Genomic DNA, 21,258 nt, shown 5'->3' on the forward strand with positions numbered 1-21,258 from the left:
AAATTAATTGGAAACAGCTTGCGGGTATTAGATTGGCTTAGGATTTTTTATAAGTTAAGTGTTGAATTAATATGTTTAATTTCAAATTGAAAAGATATAAGGATGTTAAACGATCAAGTTAAGTTTATAAGAATTCTGATTTGGAAAACCGTTAAAAGGATATACACTGAAATTTAACCAAGGGGAAGCGAGGAAGTTGTTTAACAATGTTAATAAGTATAACTTTAAAAAGGTTATGATTTATGTTTGTTTATAATTTTGTGAAAATTAATTTTAAAAATTGGGGGGGGAATACAGTGTGTTACACTCTGAAGGAGAATTATATGAAATTGATGTATCGCTGGTATTTAACTTCCAGCAAATTAGCTATGATGTACAAAAAAAAGAGTCTAAAACGTGCTGGAAATGTAAAGAAAAAGAGGGTACTTTTTATCATGTGTGGTGGTCATGTAAGATGATAAAAGATGATATATAATGAACTGGAAAAAATGTTGAAGATAACTTTTCCTAATAAACCAGAAGCTTTTCTTTTAGGCATTATAGGACCAGAGATCCCGAAGGACCAGACAAAACTATTTATGTACAGTGGTGCCCCGCAAGGCGAATGCCTCGCAAGACAAAAAACTCGCTAGACGAAAGGGTTTTCCGTTTTTTGAGTCGTTCCGCAAGACGAATTTCCCTATGGGCTTGCTTCGCAAGACGAAACGTTTTGCGAGTTCTTGCGAGTTTGTTTCCTTTTTCTTAAAGCCGCTAAGCCGTTAATAGCCGCTAAGCCGCTAATAGCCGCTAAGCCGCTAATAGCCGTGCTTCGCAAGATGAAAAAACTGCAAGACGAATAGACTCGCAGAACGGATTAATTTCATCTTGCGAGGCACCACTGTACGTGCCCACAGCCAGGCGGACTCTGTTAGCCCAGCAACGGAAGGCGGGTACAACTCTGACCAAGGAAGAGTGGCAGTTAAAATTGGTGAACTACGCCGAGCTGGCAAAACTTAGAGGAATAATTAGAAACCAGGAAGAGGAGGTTTTTAATAAAGAATGGGGAAAGTTTTTTTTTTAAATGATGTTTATTCAAGTTTTAAAGGTTACAGAGAGAGACAAAAAAGAAAACGCAATCAGTACATAAAAACAAGTCACATCAAAAGATAATAAAAAAAATAAAAATAAAAATAAAGATAAAAAGAAAAAGAAAACAGATACATTCGGGGGGAAAAAAAACCAAATCAAACCTTTACCTAACTTTCTTTCTTTAGCTTATTTCCTTGACCTCCTCACACACCCCCTCTATGTATTCCAGTTCAGTTAAATATTCCAGCAAATCCTTCATCCTTGTTTCTATCCTAATAATCCATCCTAATATACTGTAATTTTACATTCTCTTCTTTCACCAATTAACCATCCATTTTTACTTTATTTAATCTTATTTCTCATTAAAACTAATATATTTGAACTTGATCTCTTAAGACATTTCCCCTAGGGTCATAAAATTTTCATTCCACGATTTATTCATCTCTCATTAAAAAAAAATTTATTTTTTTTTAAAAAGAAAAAATCTCCATATATACACTTTAAATTCCCAATTTTCCCCCCCGCCGTCCCCCCTCCCCGGTCTCGGCCCCTGCCGTCAGTTCCATCAACCTCCAACAGTCCATCAACCTGGAGATCTTATATCCGAGGCTCTTAACTCTTCTTGACGTCCCTTCTGCCGATCTTCTTGATAATCTTTAATGCTAAAAAACAGATCTCGGGGGAGCTCCAACCCAACGATGCTTAGATTCCTTCTTAACCAGTCCGCCAGAATTCCATAGTTGAAGCTAGGGCCCACAAAATATTCCAAATCCTGTTTCACAAATCCTCCAAGTCCAAAAGCCCCAAAGGCTCCAAGCTCCTCCTGGCCCACATCCATGCCCCAAAAGCCGGTTGATCCCTGCATAAGGGGGTCTCTCCCACTTTCCTTTTCCAAACCTGGCCAGGCTCCCATCTTTACAGTCTGGCTTTTCCTAGTTACAGTCATAGAGGGCTTCAACTTATAATCCTCCATTTGCCACTGTAAGGTTAAGGCTCCCCCTTGTATTGCATTATATTCAACAACAGCGACTTTCTCCTTCTCCAATTCATCAATTTGTTCAATTAAAATAGATTCCTGTGCCGGATTCTTGTCCACTTCTGTACTGCTGCCCACTTTCATTCCCAAAATGCCAACATTGGTAGCCATGACATCTATCTGTTTATGCAGCTTTCCCAACAAGTAGATTGTCCTATTCAGTGCAGAGATTACTTCTTCCTTCTTGAGATGTTCGAGGTCAAAACTAATTTCCCACAGTCTTTATCTTAGCAGCTGCACTCTTGTAACAATGTCCCAATGCTCCCTCTAGAGGAAGCCAGACTTCCTTTGTATCAATCCTTTCCAGCACAATTCCAAAAGTAAGTTTAGTAACAATTTTTAGTTACTTTTTTCTTCTTTTTAAGCGCAGAAGCGGACAATGGAAACAATGTCCTTCTTTTAGACTAGCTGTCAAATTTATCCTGTTCACCGTCGATGGGCTTTTTACAAACCGCTCCCAGGTTCAGAGACGTGGTGCTTCAATTTTAAATTCCACCTTCTCCTAAAAGTTCTCCCCCCGCTTCCAGGGGGGATTAAGTAATTTCAATCAGTGGAGTTTTGGATCCTTTACATAAAACTTTCCAAGACCTTAGTTAGCAAGTACTTTGCTTCAGTCTATTTATAGAAAGGGGAGGTGGACTTCCTGTTTGAACCTTCCCCGTTTGGTGCCAAATTAACTTATTTTAATGTCCAATTTTCCATTCTACTCACGGGTTGTTGTTTAAAATCCAATTGTCCACAGGAAAAAAGTCAGCGCTCCCCGACAGCGGCAATGCGGCTTCACTCCGTGAAAGAAGCGGTCGATTCAAAGCACCACGCCGCTCACCCCACGTCGCTCCGGATTCCCGTTGCCAGGTCTCCCCACGAGTAGGGGGGGCGCAAAAGGTGCCAGCCGAATCCCAAGTTCACAGGCTTCTTCCGCCTGTGATTTCTGGGGGTCTCCGCCTTCGCCGTGGCGGTTCAGACCCTATTTCTCACGGAGCGGATTCCTCCCGATCGGAAGAGTTCCGCCATTGCCGGAGGCCCCAACCCGGAAGTCCAAGACTGGGGAAAGTTTATAGTTTATTTGAAAACCTATTGTAAACAATTACATACATTTGTAGGATTGACAGAAAACTTGTAGTAAAAATTTGAACTATGGATTGACAAAGGATTTATAAAAAATTGAGTTATGAAAGAGATGAAGAGGGGAAAATCATTACATTAAAATCCACAATGGGGGGGAGAGAAGCAAAAGCGATTATATGTTTACATATTTAATTCATTTGTTTATGCAAAATAGAAAATGCAAAAATAAAATCTATTTTAAAAAAATCCCTGATTTTTTTCTTAGTATTTGCAGGATCTATTAGTACCTTTTGCTACTGAATCCTTAAGCTTAGCATTGCAGGGTGCCATTGTAACCAAATGAAAGCAATTCTCTAAAGATCAAACTTGGGGTTTACAAAAAGAATAATTTATTGATTTTTCAATCCCCCCCAATCCAGTATTTCCATCTGAGAAGTTCTGCCCCAACTCAAACAACAATAGTGCCAAATCAGGAAAATGACTGAAAGGATGGGAATAAGAGAGAGTGGGACTTTTTACCTGGTAATTTGAGTGCTCTAGCAAAAAAGAACAGCAGCATCAGCAACAAAAAACAGCCTGTAAACCACAGCACAGATACCAAGTTACCTGCATATTGCTGCTTTAAGCTGGTGTATAGACACACGGGTGTATATTTGAACAAGGAAAAAGAACTCCATCTGAAAATGCAAAAGAGGGAACATTTTACGGTGAAAATGAGGCTTCTTCAATGGAATATATATATATATACACACACACACATACACTGTCCTAGAATGATGGTAATTTTTACACTATTTTAGGCCTTTGTGGAAAATGTAGGGTGGCCCTGAAGGGCAGAGGAAGCCATGTCCCTACGATTTCTGACTGGCGATCCGTTGCAGGCAGAGCTTCATGTAGGAATCCTTATTGCGAATCTCAATCACTGCGTCTCTGACGAGTTCAATGAACATCTGAGGCCAGAGCTTCTGCAAGGACTCATTCTTCATATTGATGTCAGCCGCTTCCTTCACCAAGTCTTGGATGTAGGAATGGCAGAAGTCCTTCCTGTCCTTCGCTTCCTATGCAAAAGAGCCATTTTCAAGGGTGAAGGCCAGGAAACAAATTCATCCAGAGCAGCTAAGCTTAATTTAAAAAATGCCAGAGACATAAGAGTGAAACGGGCTGATATGTTGCTCATATCAACAAGGAACAAGGAACACCAAAAGATCTGTTTTGAGAGCAGGTTCTGCTGGGGTAAAAGAACACAAGTGTTTGAGCATTGCCAAGCTCCCTTTGGCAGAAGAGAAAGGAAGCTATTTTTCAACTTATAAAGCAAGCCAAGGTAGGCTAAAAACAAAAATATTCTAGTCACTTCAGACAGCAGCCTGCTGTCAAAGTATTTTCCACTTCAAATGAATATACAAAATGTTAGCCTAGTTCAAATGTCAATATCAAAGCAAGGTGTGGCCATTAGTGCCATGTGCTCTCCCTTGCTTGGCAACTGTTCGTTTGTTTATTGTTTGGAATATTTATAAAGCACTAAACACTACAAAATACCACAGCAGTGTACAATAAACAACATTTCTTTGTACAAAAATACAAACATAATCTATCATCAATTTACTGTTTTCTCTTTTTACTTTTCCACAAATAATAATAATTATATTATTATTATTATTCCCTGCTCATCCGGTTGGGGGTGGCAGTGGAATAATTGCAACAGGAGAAAAAGAATCAAACACCAAAATGCATTTTCAAAATCTGTAGCCAGGGGGACTGTGAGGCATGTACATATCAAGCTTGTGTATGCCCTTCCAGACCTTATACCAACATCTCCCTCAGTCCCAATTTCCTTTTCTCTCCATGGTTTTAAGACACAAATAGTCAAAAGCAAACTTCCCCAACAGACCTAATGTTAATATCTGGCAAAAAGAAATATGGAGCGCCTCTTGCATTTCATTTTGCTTAAACAATAGCAGCGAAGTCCAAAACACATGTACTCTGAAGTAAGTCCTATTGAATTCAGTGAGGCTTTCTCACAGGTAAGTAGGGTAATAATAATTAAAATATTTGTACCCCACTCATCTGACTGGCTTGCCCTAGCCACTCTGGGTTGCTTCCAACACATATAAAAACATAATTCACGCAAAAGCTATAGCTGGGTATTTGGTGGGAAACCCATCCAGCAGGTATTCAAATTCAGCTACCTGGGAATTACATCTCATCATAGGCTTCTATGGTCCTCACACCGTGCAACAGTGGTGAATGCCTGTAAGATGTCTATGCAGGCCACAATGTGTTTCTTTATAACAAGAGGTAATTCACATATCCCCTCTGCACTCAAGGTCTTCAACGCCAAAGTTATAGCTCAGTTGCTCTACGGAATTCCATTCTGGCTGCCAGGGTTTACCCAGCTGGTAGAACGAGTGCAGGCAGCTTTCCATTTTAAGATTTTTGCTGTCCCACGTTGTGTACCCTATGCAGCCTTGTGTCTAGAGGGAGGTCAACACAAGGTAGAGACCATAGCCTGGGTGAGATTTCTCACATGCTGGTTAAACATCTGCCTCACAACAGATAAAGATCCTCTCCCTAGTGAAGTTTTATAGATCCCTTTCTTTCCCCAGGTCTACAACGGTACAGCAACTTGGGCTGTCAGTGGAATCTTTGCAATCAATGTCCCCACCATCTGCCAAGGCTACAATAAAAACTTAGGTTGTGGGACATTGAACGCCAGGAACTAACAGCAGCAGCAGAGAAAACATGCTCCCCTCTTAACTTTCAACTTTCTTGGGCACATGAAATTAACCACAATTATCTTGAATTTTTGCTTAATCCTCAAGAAAGAAGGGCATTTTAATTCAGATCCTTCAAACCTCCTATGGAGAAGGTTCTCGGGAATGGTGGAAGGAGAAGAATTTGCCCATGTGAAGACCATCAGGTGGAAACTCTTACACATATGGTTCTTAAATGTAAACTATATGTTGATAATAGAATCATAGAATCATAGAGTTGGAAGAGACCACAAGGGCCATCGAGTCCTACCCCCTGCCAAGCAGGAAACACCATCAGAGCACTCCTGACATATGGCTGTCAAGCCTCTGCTTAAAGACCTCCAAAGAAGGAGACTCCACCACACTCCTTGGCAGCAAATTCCACTGTCGAACAGCTCTTACTGTCAGGAAGTTCTTCCTAATGTTTAGGTGGAATCTTCTTTCTTGTAGTTTGGATCCATTGCTCCGTGTCCGCTTCTCTGGAGCAGCAGAAAACAACCTTTCTCCCTCCTCTATGTGACATCCTTTTATATATTTGAACATGGCTATCATATCACCCCTTAACCTCCTCTTCTCCAGGCTAAACATGCCCAGCTCCCTTAGCCGTTCCTCATAAGGCATCGTTTCCAGGCCTTTGACCATTTTGGTTGCCCTCCTCTGGACACGTTCCAGTTTGTCAGTGTCCTTCTTGAACTGTGGTGCCCAGAACTGGACACAGTACTCCAGGTGAGGTCTGACCAGAGCAGAATACAGTGGCACTATTACTTCCCTTGATCTAGATGCTATACTCCTATTGATGCAGCCCAGAATTGCATTGGCTTTTTTAGCTGCCGCGTCACACTCTTGGCTCATGTCAAGTTTGTGGTCAACCAAGACTCCTAGATCCTTTTCACATGTACTGCTCTCAAGCCAGGTGTCACCCATCTTGTATTTGTGCCTCTCATTTTTTTTGCCCAAGTGCAATACTTTACATTTCTCCCTGTTAAAATTCATCTTGTTTGTTTTGGCCCAGTTCTCTAATCTGTCAAGGTCGTTTTGAAGTGTGATCCTGTCCTCTGGGGTGTTGATCTCTGCCCGCAGTTCCAAATGGAAACCAGAGTTAGAGGTCATACATTTTCTATTATTGGGGAATAATCAGGAGCTCACCAAGGTAAAGGTACCCCTGCCCATACGGGCCAGTCTTGCCAGACTCTAGGGTTGTGCGCTCATCTCACTCTATAGGCCGGGAGCCAGCGCTGTCCGCAGACACTTCCGGGTCACGTGGCCAGGGTGACAAGCTGCATCTGGCGAACCAGAGCAGCGCACAGAACGCCGTTTACCTTCCCGCTGGTAAGCGGTCCCTATTTATCTACTTGCACCTGAAGGTGCTTTCGAACTGCTAGGTTGGCAGGCGCTGGGACCGAACGATGGGAGCGCACCCCGCCGCGGGGATTCGAACCGCCGAACTTTCGATCGGCAAGTCCTAGGCGCTGAGGCCTTAACCCACAGCGCCACCCGCGTCCCTTGGAGCTCACCAAGGTAGTGGCTAAATATCTTTATCTGGTTTTTTGTCGTCGAAACACATTGCAGACGTCTGATCTCCCTGGAGACCCAGAGATGTAATGTTAGACTGCCTTGCCTCTTTCATTTGACAAATGTTTTGTGTCACTGAGAAAGCGGTAATTCTGTACTGATTTGTATGGATGTTTCAGTTACAGATAGGTAGCCGTGTTGGTCTGCCATAGTCAAAACAAAAAAATTCCTTCCAGTAGCACCTTAAAGACCAACTAAGTTAGTTCTTGGTATGAGCTTTCGTGTGCATGCACACTTCTTCAGGTATCTGAAGAAGTGTGCATGCACACGAAAGCTCATACCAAGAACTAACTTAGTTGGTCTTTAAGGTGCTACTGGAAGGAATTTTTTTGTATGGATGTTTGTATGTGATGCCAATAAAAGGTTTGATGATGATGATATAAAAACATAATAAAACATCAAACATTAAAAACTTCCCAATACAGGACTGCCGTCAGATGTCTTCTAAAGGTTATGTAATTATATAGCAAGGATTGCAGGCTTTAAAAAGCAAGGATGTGTGTTTCTTTTAGTGCCACAGTTGGCAGGAATGTATTTGGATGTAACTATTAACAACACTGGTGTGTATTTCTTGAAGCTGGCGGTCATTAATCATTTGGATGCAGCAACTTCTACTGTCAATACTGTTGGAAGTCTATTGTTATGAAAAAGTTTGTTAGGCAGTGTACTTTAATATTGTGCCATAGAGACCATTTCCCATTATTATGTATTGAATTTGTATCTCTGAATTCTCTCTCTACACCCACCCACCAGTATTCCTTCTGTGTCGGGACACATTTTTTGATCAATGAGATCTAGAAAATCAAGCAATTTGGCCTCCACTGATGAGTGGGGAGGGGAGAATCTACTGTTGTGACACTGAGGCTTTCTTGTTCAATTATTCTAATCCCCTTCTATGAAGGCTTTCCACAAAGCCCTATGACAATTGGCTCTTTGGAAGCTGTCACAATGTTTAATCCAACTGATTTATAGCCCAGCTGAAAATGTGAGGTCATGACTTGCTCCTGCAAACCACATAGAACTGTTTTTAATGGGTAGTAGAAGAGAGGGAAAATCCCTTCCAGCTGCCTCGATCTGAAAATGTAACGTTAACTTGCTGCCCTCAAGGGTGAGCCACCCGTCACATTTATGATGATAGTTTGCAGTTGATGAAAAAGCTGAACTGGCAGTTACTCTTCTTCTTACTTGTTCCCATAGGATGTTTGGTGAAATCCACAGCAGGGGTGGCCTATGTGGTGCCCTTCAGATGCTGGACTCCAACTCCCATCAGCCCTAGCAATGCAGCCAATGGTCAAGGATGATGGGAGTTGGAGTCCAACAACACCTAGAGGGCTCCATGTTGGATACCCCTGATCTACAGGCACATGTGGAACATTGCCTTTCCACACACATTGCCACACACACACACACACACACCCGCAAAAAACCTGCAATTTACCCAGTTGCGAGATTCCTCAAGGGACCTTATTTTGCTACATAGTCTTTTCTTGAGACGTGATGGAATCATGAAGTGAAGCCTTGTTATTAGCTTGTCTTGCATACTATTTACTGCTTCAAATCCCTGAGTTACACAGCCTCACTTTTCTTGATCTTTATAAGAATTCTGTACACATGGCTCTGGGAGTGGGGAAGGGCCTCTGTTCATAATTGACCTTGGCCATAAAAAGCACTAACTGGCCTCAGCTTCAGGCCCACCTATTAATATACAAACGGTGGTCTCATGTCCTGGCCACATGCAGGCTAGACTACTGCAGTATGTTATGAAGCGGGCTGCCTTTGAAGACTACTCAGATCCTACAAGTGGTGAAGAAAAAGGAATGTAGACTGCCGTGCCCTCTTTTGGTGGTGGGTTGTTTTTTTAGAGGAGTTTTTACATCATGTTTTCATCTGTCTTCTATCTTCTACTACTTTTTTGCCTATATCCAGGCAATTCTAAACACAATTGCCTGGATATACGTGCTGTTGCACCCAATGGGATTTAGGACATGTGTAAGACCATGTGACTGTTAGCCACTCAGAGGTCTCCCCTAAACAACACACATTTCTCAATGACAAACGAATTAACTGTTCCCCACCAAGGGCCCCTAAGTGCTGCAGTTGGAAAGCAGTTGGGAGTGTCTGGAGGGGCACTAAGCCTGCTGGAAATCTAGAGGGCTACCAAGGCACTTGGTGGAGATGGTAGTAGAAGATACCATACCTCTTTCATACACTTTGGCTGTCCCCCCCCCCCATCCCACACCACCAACTGATTGAACGGTGAATTTTAAACCTGGGAACTCTCTTTGCTGAAAAGTGGTCAATAAAAAAAATACATCTGTATTTGCTCATTCATTGCTAGGACACCTGGCTTGAGAGCAGTACATGTGAAAAGAATCTAGGAGTCTTGGTTGACCACAAACTTGACATGAGCCAAGAGTGTGACGCGGCAGCTAAAAAAGCCAATGCAATTCTGGGCTGCATCAATAGGAGTATAGCATCTAGATCAAGGGAAGTAATAGTGCCACTGTATTCTGCTCTGGTCAGACCTCACCTGGAGTACTGTGTCCAGTTCTGGGCACCACAGTTCAAGAAGGACACTGACAAACTGGAACGTGTCCAGAGGAGGGCAACCAAAATGGTCAAAGGCCTGGAAACGATGCCTTATGAGGAACGGCTAAGGGAGCTGGGCATGTTTAGCCTGGAGAAGAGGAGGTTAAGGGGTGATATGATAGCCATGTTCAAATATATAAAAGGATGTCACATAGAGGAGGGAGAAAGGTTGTTTTCTGCTGCTCCAGAGAAGCGGACACGGAGCAATGGATCCAAACTACAAGAAAGAAGATTCCACCTAAACATTAGGAAGAACTTCCTGACAGTAAGGGCTGTTCGACAGTGGAATTTGCTGCCAAGGAGTGTGGTGGAGTCTCCGTCTTTGGAGGTCTTTAAGCAGAGGCTTGACAACCATATGTTAGGAGTGCGCTGATGGTGTTTCCTGCTTGGCAGGGGGTTGGACTCGATGGCCCTTGTGGTCTCTTCCAACTCTATGATTCTATGATCTGCACCAAATATATATCAGCAGCTTTCTGCCCGTGAAACCCTAACCTGTTTATATTCATTTTACAGCAGAACAAAGAAGGAGAAAGAGAATGTCTTTGGGTATATCAGCCTGTGCTGAATATCTCCATTTACAACAAATGTGCATATGCCAGCTTTATGAATATTTTTAATAGTGCTACCGCTAGGTTGCAGAGCAGGAGGTATTGGTTATGTTCCAGTTAAATCTCGAAATAAACTGTTTCACTAGATAGAAGTCAACTGTGCTGTTCGAAGCAGAAGAAAATATATCATAAACCCATTAAAAAGTAAATGAGCTACTGTAACAAAAACAGTTGGAAATTTTTTAGTGTCTGCTCCACCTGGAACTCCTTACCTCCAGCTTTTCTGTCTGGGAATCTCTCGTGGTGTAATTCAGCGCCAGCCGACTGGCATTCTCTCCTCCCAGCTTTCGGCGATCATTGCCATCCTCACTGGCAGTCCCCAATTTCTTCCCCTTTGCTTCCAAAAGATAACACAATTGTTTCTTCCTAAGGACAGGCAAGGCAGGAGGGAGAGAGATTTACAGAGCTAAATTATTGTAGCTTGGCCATTGCCTGAGTAACCTTTCATTTGTGCTTGTCCATTCAAATTCATGGGTTCCTGGTTACAGAATATCTTGCTGCCCGATTCATGCAAGGTATTCCTCTGTTATCTCAGAACTGCAGCCCCTTGATACAGTGGTTTGACAGATACAGTGGTACCTCTGGTTGCGAATGGGATCCGTTCCGGAGGCCCGTTCGCAACATGAAAAGAGCGCATCCTGAAGCGCTGTATCTGCGCAGGTGCGCTGCATGATTTGGAGCTTGTGTGCATGCGCGAAGCGCGATTTAGTGCTTGTGCGCATGTACGAGCAACGAAATCCAGAAGTAACGGGTACTTCCAGGTTGCCACGGGACACACCCTGACAGAACGTAACATGAAGCAAACGTAACATGAGGTATGACTGTACTGTAAATGAGTCTCAGAGAGAGAGAGAGAGAAGTAGGGGTGGGGTTTGGGAAATCTAAACACATTGGCGATGGACCAAAATGAAAACTGAAAAAAGTAGTAGTGAAATTAAACATTTTCTTTATTTAATTTTATATGAATGTTTCTATCTTGCCCTTCTGGTTCCCATGCCATCACACAGGGCAACCGACAACATTTTAAAATAAAAATACAATAACATATATATTAAAATACAAAGAATAAAAACAACACAAATATAAAAAACATAACAAATCCATTTAAAGAAACATCAGATATCAGCCAGCAAAAAATGTCCAGAAAGGAAGCCATCCATTTAACAGGGCAAGGTTTTCCACAATACTGATGCATCCACTATCAAGGCCCTCTCTCGAGTCACCATCAACCATGTCTCCACCCGAAGTGGGACCCAAAGAAAGACCCTTCCTAGTGATCTTAGGGAGCTGGAAGAATAGCAGGGGAGGAGGCCGTCTCTCAGGAACTTTGGGTTCCACCCATTATTGATGACAACACACTGTAAACCCCCAGACCTCAGTGGTTCCACCAAGACAGGTGAGCCTAGTTGAAGTTATGAAGCTGCTTTATCTTAACATTAGGATAATAATGCTCTATGAGCACAGCTTTGGAACTTTTGTGTTTAGTGGTTTATTAAATCTTCTAAATAAATAAAGGGAGGGTGGCTGTTTTTAATTCTGCCTTTCTACAGGAGTCATCTGTCAGGGAAGAGTTAGGAGTTAGAAGTTCCCAGTTTCCCAGATGGAGAAAGCTTTCCCCAAGGGGGGAGGAGAGCAGTGAAGCTAATAGAAGAGAGCAACAGGAACAACAGGGAGGGACAGGGTGTTCCCAGGAAAAGCAAGGGTTCAGTTCTAGCTCAGAGTCGGAGGAGGGGAGATGCAAGCCAGCTCTAGCGGGAAAGCCTTCGCCATTTTGAGAGTGGCTGGTCATGGAATAAAATAAGTGAAATAAGTGACTCTGAGGAATAATAGTTAAAGATAAGAACCTAAAAGCAGGAAAGTTGGGGAAAGAACAGTTTGTATTACCTGTGAAAGGGATATCGAAAGGTAAAGGGACCCCTGACCGTTAGGTCCAGTCGCAGACGACTCTGGGGTTGCGGCGCTCATCTCGCTTTAATGGCGGAGTGAGCCGGTGTACAGCTTCTGAGTCATGTGGCCAACACGACTAAGCTGCTTCTGGCGAACCAGTGAAGCACGGAAACGCCGTTTACCTTCCCGCCAGAGCGGTACCTATTTGTCTACTTGCACTTTGGCGTGCTTTCAAACTGCTAGGTTGGCAGGAGCAGGGACTGAGCAACGGGAGCTCACCTCATCGCAGGGATTCAAGCCGCCGACCTTCTGATCGGCAAGCCCTAGGCTCTGTGGTTTAACCCACAGTGCCACCCGCGTCCCAGGAACATAATCTGCCATCATTATGGGAAGATATTGCCACCTTGTGGTTGTAGGCAAAATCTGAAACGGAAGTCTCCAGGGAAAAGGAATGAAGAAGTCTCCACTGAAGCAGCACAATGATGGCAGACACATGCACACTAGATTTCCATGCAAAATTAAAAAGGAAGTGGAAATTGCTGGTTTGTGTATTTGTCTGTGATCAGGAATGAAAATCATTCAAGCAGATACGAGAGTTATTCATTTAGGACCCAAATAATTACCGCCCAGTCAGTCTGACATCAATACCAGGGAAGATTCTGGAGCAGATCATTAAGCAAACAGTCTGTGAGCACCTAGAAAGGAATGCTGTGATCACCAATAGTCAGCATGGATTTCTGAAAAATAAGTCATGTCAGACTAATCTGATCTCGTTTTTTGACAGAATTACAAGCCTGGTAGATGAAGGGAACGCAGTGGATGTAGCCTACCTTGATTTCAGCAAGGCATTCGACAAGGTGCCCCATGATATTCTTGTAAAGAAGCTGGTAAAATGCGGTCTTGACTATGCTACCACTCAGTGGATTTGTAACTGGCTGAGTGACCGAACCCAAAGGGTGCTCATCAATGGTTCCTCTTCATCCTGGAGAAGAGTGACTAGTGGGGTGCCACAGGGTTCTGTCTTGGGCCCGGTCTTATTCAACATCTTTATCAACGACTTGGATGATGGACTCAAGGGCATCCTGATCAAATTTGCAGATGACACCAAACTGGGAGGGGTGGCTAACACCCCGGAGGACAGGATCACACTTCAAAATGACCTTGACAGATTAGAGAACTGGGCCAAAACAAACAAGATGAACTTTAACAGGGAGAAATGTAAAGTATTGCACTTGGGCAAAAAAAACGAGAGGCACAAATACAAGATGGGGGACACCTGGCTTGAGAGCAGTACATGTGAAAAGGATCTAGGAGTCTTGGTTGACCACAAACTTGACATGAGCCAACAGTGTGACGTGGCAGCTAAAAAAGCCAATGCAATTCTGGGCTGCATCAATAGGAGTATAGCATCTAGATCAAGGGAAGTAATAGTGCCACTGTATTCTGCTCTGGTCAGACCTCACCTGGAGTACTGTGTCCAGTTCTGGGCACCACAGTTCAAGAAGGACACTGACAAACAGGAACGTGTCCAGAGGAGGGCAACCAAAATGGTCAAAGGCCTGGAAACGATGCCTTATGAGGAACGGCTAAGGGAGCTGGGCATGTTTAGCCTGGAGAAGAGGAGGTTAAGGGGTGATATGATAGCCATGTTCAAATATATAAAAGGATGTCATATAGAGGAGGGAGAAAGGTTGTTTTCTGCTGCTCCAGAGAAGCGGACACGGAGCAATGGATCCAAACTACAAGAAAGAAGATTCCACCTAAACATTAGGAAGAACTTCCTGACAGTAAGAGCTGTTCGACAGTGGAATTTGCTGCCAAGGAGCATGGTGGAGTCTCCTTCTTTGGAGGTCTTTAAGCAGAGGCTTGACAACCATATGTCAGGAGTGCTCTGATGGTGTTTCCTGCTTGGCAGGGGGTTGGACTCGATGGCCTTTGTGGTCTATTCCAACTCTATGATTCTATGATTCTATGTTGTGGGCGGGGGCTTTAAGTCCACAAACAATACATAATTAATTAATTATGTTCACATTGTTTGACGTTTCCTTTACACTGTAATGAATGTAAGTTACATACATTAACTAGCATACTGTGAGAAAAATAACGTCGTATTTGGCAGAAACCATCTGCAGCAGAATGGGAACAGCCATTTGTGATGAATCTCTACTTGAAAGTCAACATACCAGAACAGCAGAGTTCAAGAAGGAGTAAGCACAACCTTACAGATAGCACAATTCTGAACAATTGCACCAAAACAGGATGGTCTTCATGGCAGTCAAGGGGAGATGTACCTCTAAAGGGAGAACCTTCCGTTTTGTGGGTATCACAAAAGAAGGTGGTTCTCTGCCAGGGCCCTATTTGTTGTGCATCAGGGGACTTGAAGGATGATCTCTAGGGTGGAATGGCGTTCTCATGCAGGCTCATGAGGGGGGAGGCAAACTAAACAAAATCAGTCCGCCTGTCCCACTACTGTACTGTCTATTCCAAATGTCTTCAGAGATGCTCTCGTAGCCCTCCTTCAGGCAGGGGTGAAGGAAGGCTAACCGGCCCCCGGTGCTGGGTGTCAGGGGGTGGGGCAAACCGCCCGGCGACCATGCATGTGCGCCATACGTATGGCGCATGCACAGCGTCGCTACATGAGCCAACAGGCGGCAGCGGGATCCTCTGCCCGCGGCTGCAGCTCTGAAAGAGCTGGAGCTGCAAAGCCGCGCGCAGCCAATGGCTAGCGGGTAGGATTGTCTTTGCATGCCGCTTTGCAGCTCCCCCCTTTCCCCAGCTCGCTGTAGGCTTGGGAGTCGCGGGGGGGGGGGGGCAGAATGTCAGCCCCGTCAGGATGGCACCCAGAGTGCGCCGCACCCGCCTTGCTCCGCCTCTGCCTCCAGGGACATCCGCTGGAGGCTTCTTTTTGTGCATACAAAGAAGCTGCCCCTCTGTTAAATTGAATGGGGAAGCACAATCCCGGGGGAGCTCTATGTGTATGCAACTAATCATAGCCTTGGCATACAAAGCAAAATGACTCTCATGTGTGTATTTATATTTACCTGCAATCTCCGAGGAATGAAAGCAGGCGGCAGTAGGGTACATCTGAAGATGCTACATATGCTAAGACACCAAAGAGATTTTCGGCCATGACCATGTCATTCTGGGTAACCTGCAGAAGGGGAAAGATGGAGGGGTCAAAGTGGCACCATCTGGGCCATGGTAATACACAATGGGCCAAGGCCCTCACTGCTCTGGTTGAATTCAAACATATTTTACACAGGCATCCATTTTACACAGGCATACCTATTTGGACAGCTGAAGGGCTTGTGTTAACTTACATGTTTAATTTAAGATTCATGTACTGATAGTCACTCTATCCACAATATGAACTGAATGAGGTCTACTCTTATTATTAGAAATCTCTGTTTATTGTTATTAATGTGTTTTTTCCTTCCTCTTATTTTCATTTTAATTCATTTTTTTCTTGTTAAATTTTCAAACAAAGCAATTAATAAAAAGACACCAAGTGATCCACTTCAAAGTGCTCTCCATTTCACCAGAAAGGTTTTGCACAAGTTTCCAAAAATGACTGGGTTTGGCGGTCATGGTTTCTGGTAGCCAATGAAGGTCAGCACCTCAGTATCCACACCTGCAAAGGCAAGCAAGCATGTCCCTTGTGTACCCACAGCTGAGTGTGCAGTTTTGCAGGAGGGGAGCAGCTGGTCACCTTTGTGTGTGCCTGTTCCCCCACCTTCCCTCCAGCCCATAACAAGAGCCTAACATCCTGGTGCCATTTTGACAGAGGCCTCCTTGTATTGCTGGTGGCCTTTTCTCCTATAGTAGATTACGTTGGTTAGAGAATTTTACTGCAGAATTTTACTCCAAAATTAAAATGAAAGGTTGCCATTGGATACTGTATTTGTGGGCTCCCTGGTTTAATAACTCAGTAAAATGTCTCCCACTTGTATAGATGCATTGCAGGGGGTGGGGCTAGTTGACCCTATGGGCCCCTCCCAACTCCACAATTCTATGATTTGAAAACTGCTTTCTTTTGCATGGCCTGTGCCCATTCTTACTTAGCATTAACGAGTCTGTGCTGCAGCATGCACAAGTACTTTGCAAGCTTCCTCCTTTCACTTTCACAACCGCCATGGCATACAGGGCATAATTACCTCCATTTTACAGACAAAGAACTAAAACTGACTATCATTTTGCCTGACGCCGCACAGCAAGACTGCAACCAAACTGGCAATTATTGCAAATAATAATACATAGTGTTTCAAAGCATTTCACACAATCATTCTTACAAGGTAGAGTAGAATTTTTATCACCTCCAGATAGAGTGGCTGGGACTTGGGCCTGATTCTATGAGCTCACTGCCTTACTCATAGATCCACCTATGGGGCATCCTTCCCCAAAATAAATAAATATAATAATAATGATAATAATGATAATAATAATAAATTGTTGCTGTTGCTGTTGTTGTTAATTTATTTATACCCCGCCCCTCTGGCTAGGTTTCCCCAGCCACTCTGGGAGACTTCCAACAAAGGATTAAAAATACATTAAAACATCAGTCATTGAAAACTTCCCTAAACAGGGCTGCCTTGAGATGTCCTCTAAACGTCAAGATAGTTGTTTATTGCCTTGGCATCTGATGGGAGGGCGTTCCACAGGGCGGGCACCACTACCGAGAAGGTCCTCTGCCTGGTTCCATGTAACTTGGCTTCTCGCAGTGAGGGAACCGCCAGAAGGCCCTCGGTGCTGAACCTCAGTGTCCGGGTAGAACGATGGGGGTGGAGACGCTCCTTCATATGGTGCCATAGCCTTTATAATATCTTTCAAAAGCACATTACCTACACACTCTCTCTGCAGAGCCATTATTCTCCCCCCCTCATATTGCAGACTTAGCTGCAGGGATCCTCCAGCTCACATATTTTCTTCTCTCTCCTCCAATATGGCTGCAAGGAAGAGAGTGGAAGCTTCCACTTCCACTTTAGATTCACTACAATTTAACCCAACTGCATTTATCCATTGCATGGTTAATCTTAAATCTGAATTGCTGAAACAAGCCAGCTCCATAAGCCAAGGCTTAACACTGGCTTGTTTCCACAGAACAGGGGTAGGGAACCTGGCTGGCTATCCGTATGCTGCCCATCCTCTGGCCCTGCTGCTGACCAGGCTGGACAGTGTGAAGGGTAGATGGAGTCCAACAACTAAGACAGACTGAAAAGGGAGGCATTCATTTTGCTTGATAGTACAAGATGGCTCTACAATGTTCTCATAAATATAAGGTATGCTTAGCTAAGAACAATGTCCAAACTGGGGTATTAGAAATTTTATGGCATGTTCTGCTTTATAAGGTCCTGAGTTACTATAGGGTAACTATTCCCTGGCTTTCTTTCTCCTCCCTCTGGGAGGTTTCAGTTGAGTTTAGTGATTCCCCCCCCCCCCACTCCATGGTCAATGCATGCCAGAAAAGAATTGGAAAGTAAATCTTGCCATTTGTACTCCTAGGTATATATTTCATTAGTTATCTAATATAAGCCCAGTTTGTAACAAATTATAAACAATGGTTTCCAATTATCAGTTAATTTAAGGCTTTCCTGTATGACCAATATAACCAATTAAACATACTGAACTTAACAAAAGATAGAATAGTTTTGCAAAACAAAAACAAAAAAATAATTGCAGCATAGATCCTAATTTATTTATTTTTTGCTTCCTGACCTCCGGATTTCTTGCTTAGCTTCTACAATGACTTCATTTTTTTCTTTTTTTGCTGTTGGAATGACAGCTGGCTCAACAGACAGATCTGTCGCCTTGTGGAACACCAGAAAAATGGCTCAGATAAACAACCAATTCATGTAAGCAATGCAAAAGAGGCAGGAAAAATTTTGCACGTCCTCTCTAACTGGGGCTCCTTGGAGATGAGACAGCCCTGTTGTGGGACTCCTGCAATCATACTGAGAGCGTTTTACACTGTGAGTAGACCTCTCACACAAGCAATTTCTCTTGCAGAAGTGAGTCAGTGATAAGACCAACTGAACCAGCTCTAAGGGGTCTGAATGCCCCCCCCCCCTTTGAAAATGCTGCCTATTCTTACCTCCATTCCATTTATTTTTTGCAGGTTGAAATGGCCCAGTCTAAACATCACGTAATACTTCCACAGGGTGAAGGTGACAACTGGATTTCCTTGAGCATCAACTGTTAGCTGCTCAAGGCGGCGAAGTTGGGCTAAGGCATTGAACTGTTTCAACACAGCAAGGTTGTTCTCCTTAAATTTCAGGTGCTGTAAAGAAACAAGCAAAACAAGAAGGTAGGCAGCATTAGACATTTAGTGGAAGATACAATGATTGCAAGGGGCTGGGTGGCCATTTTGAGAAATATCAGACAGCACCAGATTGGCTGTGCTAGTCAAAGGTCTCTACTCGCTTTGACATTAGGCCTTTGCACTGAGACCCAGCACAACGTACCTAATAGGGCAATAGCCAAGACCAGCCAACCATTAGCCAGATGCTGAGGGATGTGGAGCAGACATAGCTGGGTACCAGACATCCTGACCTGTGCACCAGCCTGCTGCTGTCAAGTGCAATGGGGGATGCTCTCCCATTGCCAGTGGTGAAGATTTAACTGCCAGCCAAGGCAGCTTCTGTATAAGGAGTGGATATGTCATCTTATCCTTTGCCTCAGACAGCAAATCATCTTGAGCCGGACCTGGCAATAAATCAAGGTCCTGGGACTCTTGCAGTGAGTATTCATGAGCTGGACAGGACCTTTATTAGACCCTGGAATCACTCAGCACATGCTGACACCCACATCCAAGCAGGGAGCCCACTAAACGGCCTCTGCCCAGTATACCTGAAGGAGCATCTCCACCCCCATTGCTCAGCCCGGACAATGAGGTCCAGCTCCTAGGGCCTTCTGGCGGTTGCCTCACTGTGAGAAGTGAAGCTACAGTGAACCAGGCAAAGGACCTTCTCGGTAGTGGTGCCCGCCCTGTAGAATGCCCTCCCATCAAGGAAAGAAACAACTGACTTTTAGAAGACATCTGAAGGCAGCCGTTTAGGGAAGTTTTTAATGTTTGATGTTTTGTTGCTTTATTATTATTATTATTATTATTATTATTCTGTTGGGAGCTGCCCAGAGTGGCTGGGAAAACCCAGCCAGATGGACTGGGGAACAAATATATTATTATTATTATTATTATTATTATTATTATTATTATTATTACTACTACTACTACTACTACTACTACTACTGCTCACCCCTGGACCTCCTCCTCTTCTTTGCTGTTCACCTGCTCTCTCCAAGCACACATGTACAAATACGAGCAAGGAGATAGAGCTTCCTCTACTCACCTTGTCTCTCTCTTCTAGGCATGCAAAAGGAGCAGTGGTGGTACAGACTAGATGGCTAGAAGGCTACAATGGCTTGTTTCTGGATATTTCCATGCTTGTTTGCCCAAGTTAGCGCGCAAACTTCTACTTAAACACACATGACTATGAGGGTGTGTGGGTGTAGTCTGGGTGCCAATTTATCTATGCAGTGATGTAATCTGCTCTTCACTCAATTATTTTCTATGGCTGAGAAGAGCAAACTTCAGTCATTCCATCATAGCAGTCATCAGCAATTGCCAAATTCTGCTTTTACAAGTTTGCCCAATCTTGAGCACAACTACTTGCCACATAATGTCTCAGGAGGCCACCTGAGAACATTCACACATTTTCTGCTACAATGTGAATGTCTGCCATCCATGGGTTGTATGGTAAATTATCTGCTGCATGTGGTATGCCACACAAATAAGAGAGACAGACAAGCTAAGTCAAATGACATCCACAAAAGGTAGAAGGTAAAACTGGTTGGCTGTGGGTTCAGGACAAGAAAAAGAAAAGTACTTCTTGCCTTGCCACAAGACGTGGCACCGGTCATAAATCAGAAAGTTTTAAAGGGGAATTATACTACTTCATGGAGAAGGAGATCTGTTAATCACTGTTAGCCATGATGGCTAAACAGAATTTCTCTCTTTATCCCACCTCCAAGGAGCTCTAAGTAGTGTACAGGGTGCTCCCTCCCTCACAGCAAGCCTGTCAGGCTGAGAGAATGTGGCTGGCCAAAGTCACCAAGTGAGCCTCATGGCCATGGGTCTCCTCAGCCTGAGTCAAATGGTCACACTACTAAACCCTGGTTCCACATTCCACAATTAGAGGCAGTGTGCTACTAAATATCAGATACTGGGGAGTACTGAAGGCAGAGTGTTATTGCCCTCATGTTCTGCTTGTGGGCTTTTCCAGAGGCATCTTGATGTCCACTGTGGGAAACAGAAGGCTGAACTAAATGGAGTCTTGGCCTGATCCAGAAGGGCATCTTGTAGGTTCTTTTCTTGAACCAAATTAGACATTTGGACATCCTGCCTCTTGTCCCAGATTGCTAAAAGATCAAGAACAAAACTTCTTACTAGAGAATTGGGAAATCTGATCCTCAGTTTTGGCAACACTGGAACAATTTCATCAAAGTCTATGAAATTAAAGGAGATTGTGGTGATGCTCCCAGCCGTCTGTACACTCCAATTTCGATCAAGGGATTCCAGAGCTCCAGAGCCATATAGGTACACGGTGTCACCTTCTATCTCTACCAAGTGTGAATCGAGGACAGGCAGCCCTTGCATGCCTTTGTTCAAAAGTGAATCAAGAGACCT

The 21,258-nt window shown here is 43.7% G+C and overlaps 1 protein-coding gene across 9 annotated transcripts in view; it reads right to left on the minus strand.

Moving 5' to 3' along the window:
• Window positions 1-3,149: 3,149 nt before the first annotated feature.
• Window positions 3,150-21,258, minus strand: part of LRRC49 (leucine rich repeat containing 49) — a 57,251-nt gene continuing 39,142 nt past the window's right edge. For 8 of the 9 annotated variants that reach the window (XM_028706831.2, XM_028706833.2, XM_028706832.2 and 5 more), the window contains 5 exons: window positions 21,019-21,256; window positions 18,667-18,852; window positions 15,620-15,729; window positions 10,904-11,057; window positions 3,150-4,230 (listed from right to left, as the gene is read on the minus strand). In XM_028706831.2, the coding sequence (XP_028562664.2) occupies window positions 4,024-4,230; window positions 10,904-11,057; window positions 15,620-15,729; window positions 18,667-18,852; window positions 21,019-21,256 (895 nt within the window). In that variant the 3' untranslated portion in view covers window positions 3,150-4,023. Of the gene's footprint in view, window positions 4,231-10,903; window positions 11,058-13,404; window positions 13,756-15,619; window positions 15,730-18,666; window positions 18,853-21,018; window positions 21,257-21,258 lie in introns of those variants that run through there. The other variant, XM_077918947.1, reaches the window with a different exon arrangement.

This window comes from Podarcis muralis, chromosome 14 (assembly GCF_964188315.1).
Source record: "Podarcis muralis chromosome 14, rPodMur119.hap1.1, whole genome shotgun sequence".
Classification (NCBI taxonomy): Eukaryota; Metazoa; Chordata; class Lepidosauria; order Squamata; family Lacertidae; genus Podarcis; species Podarcis muralis.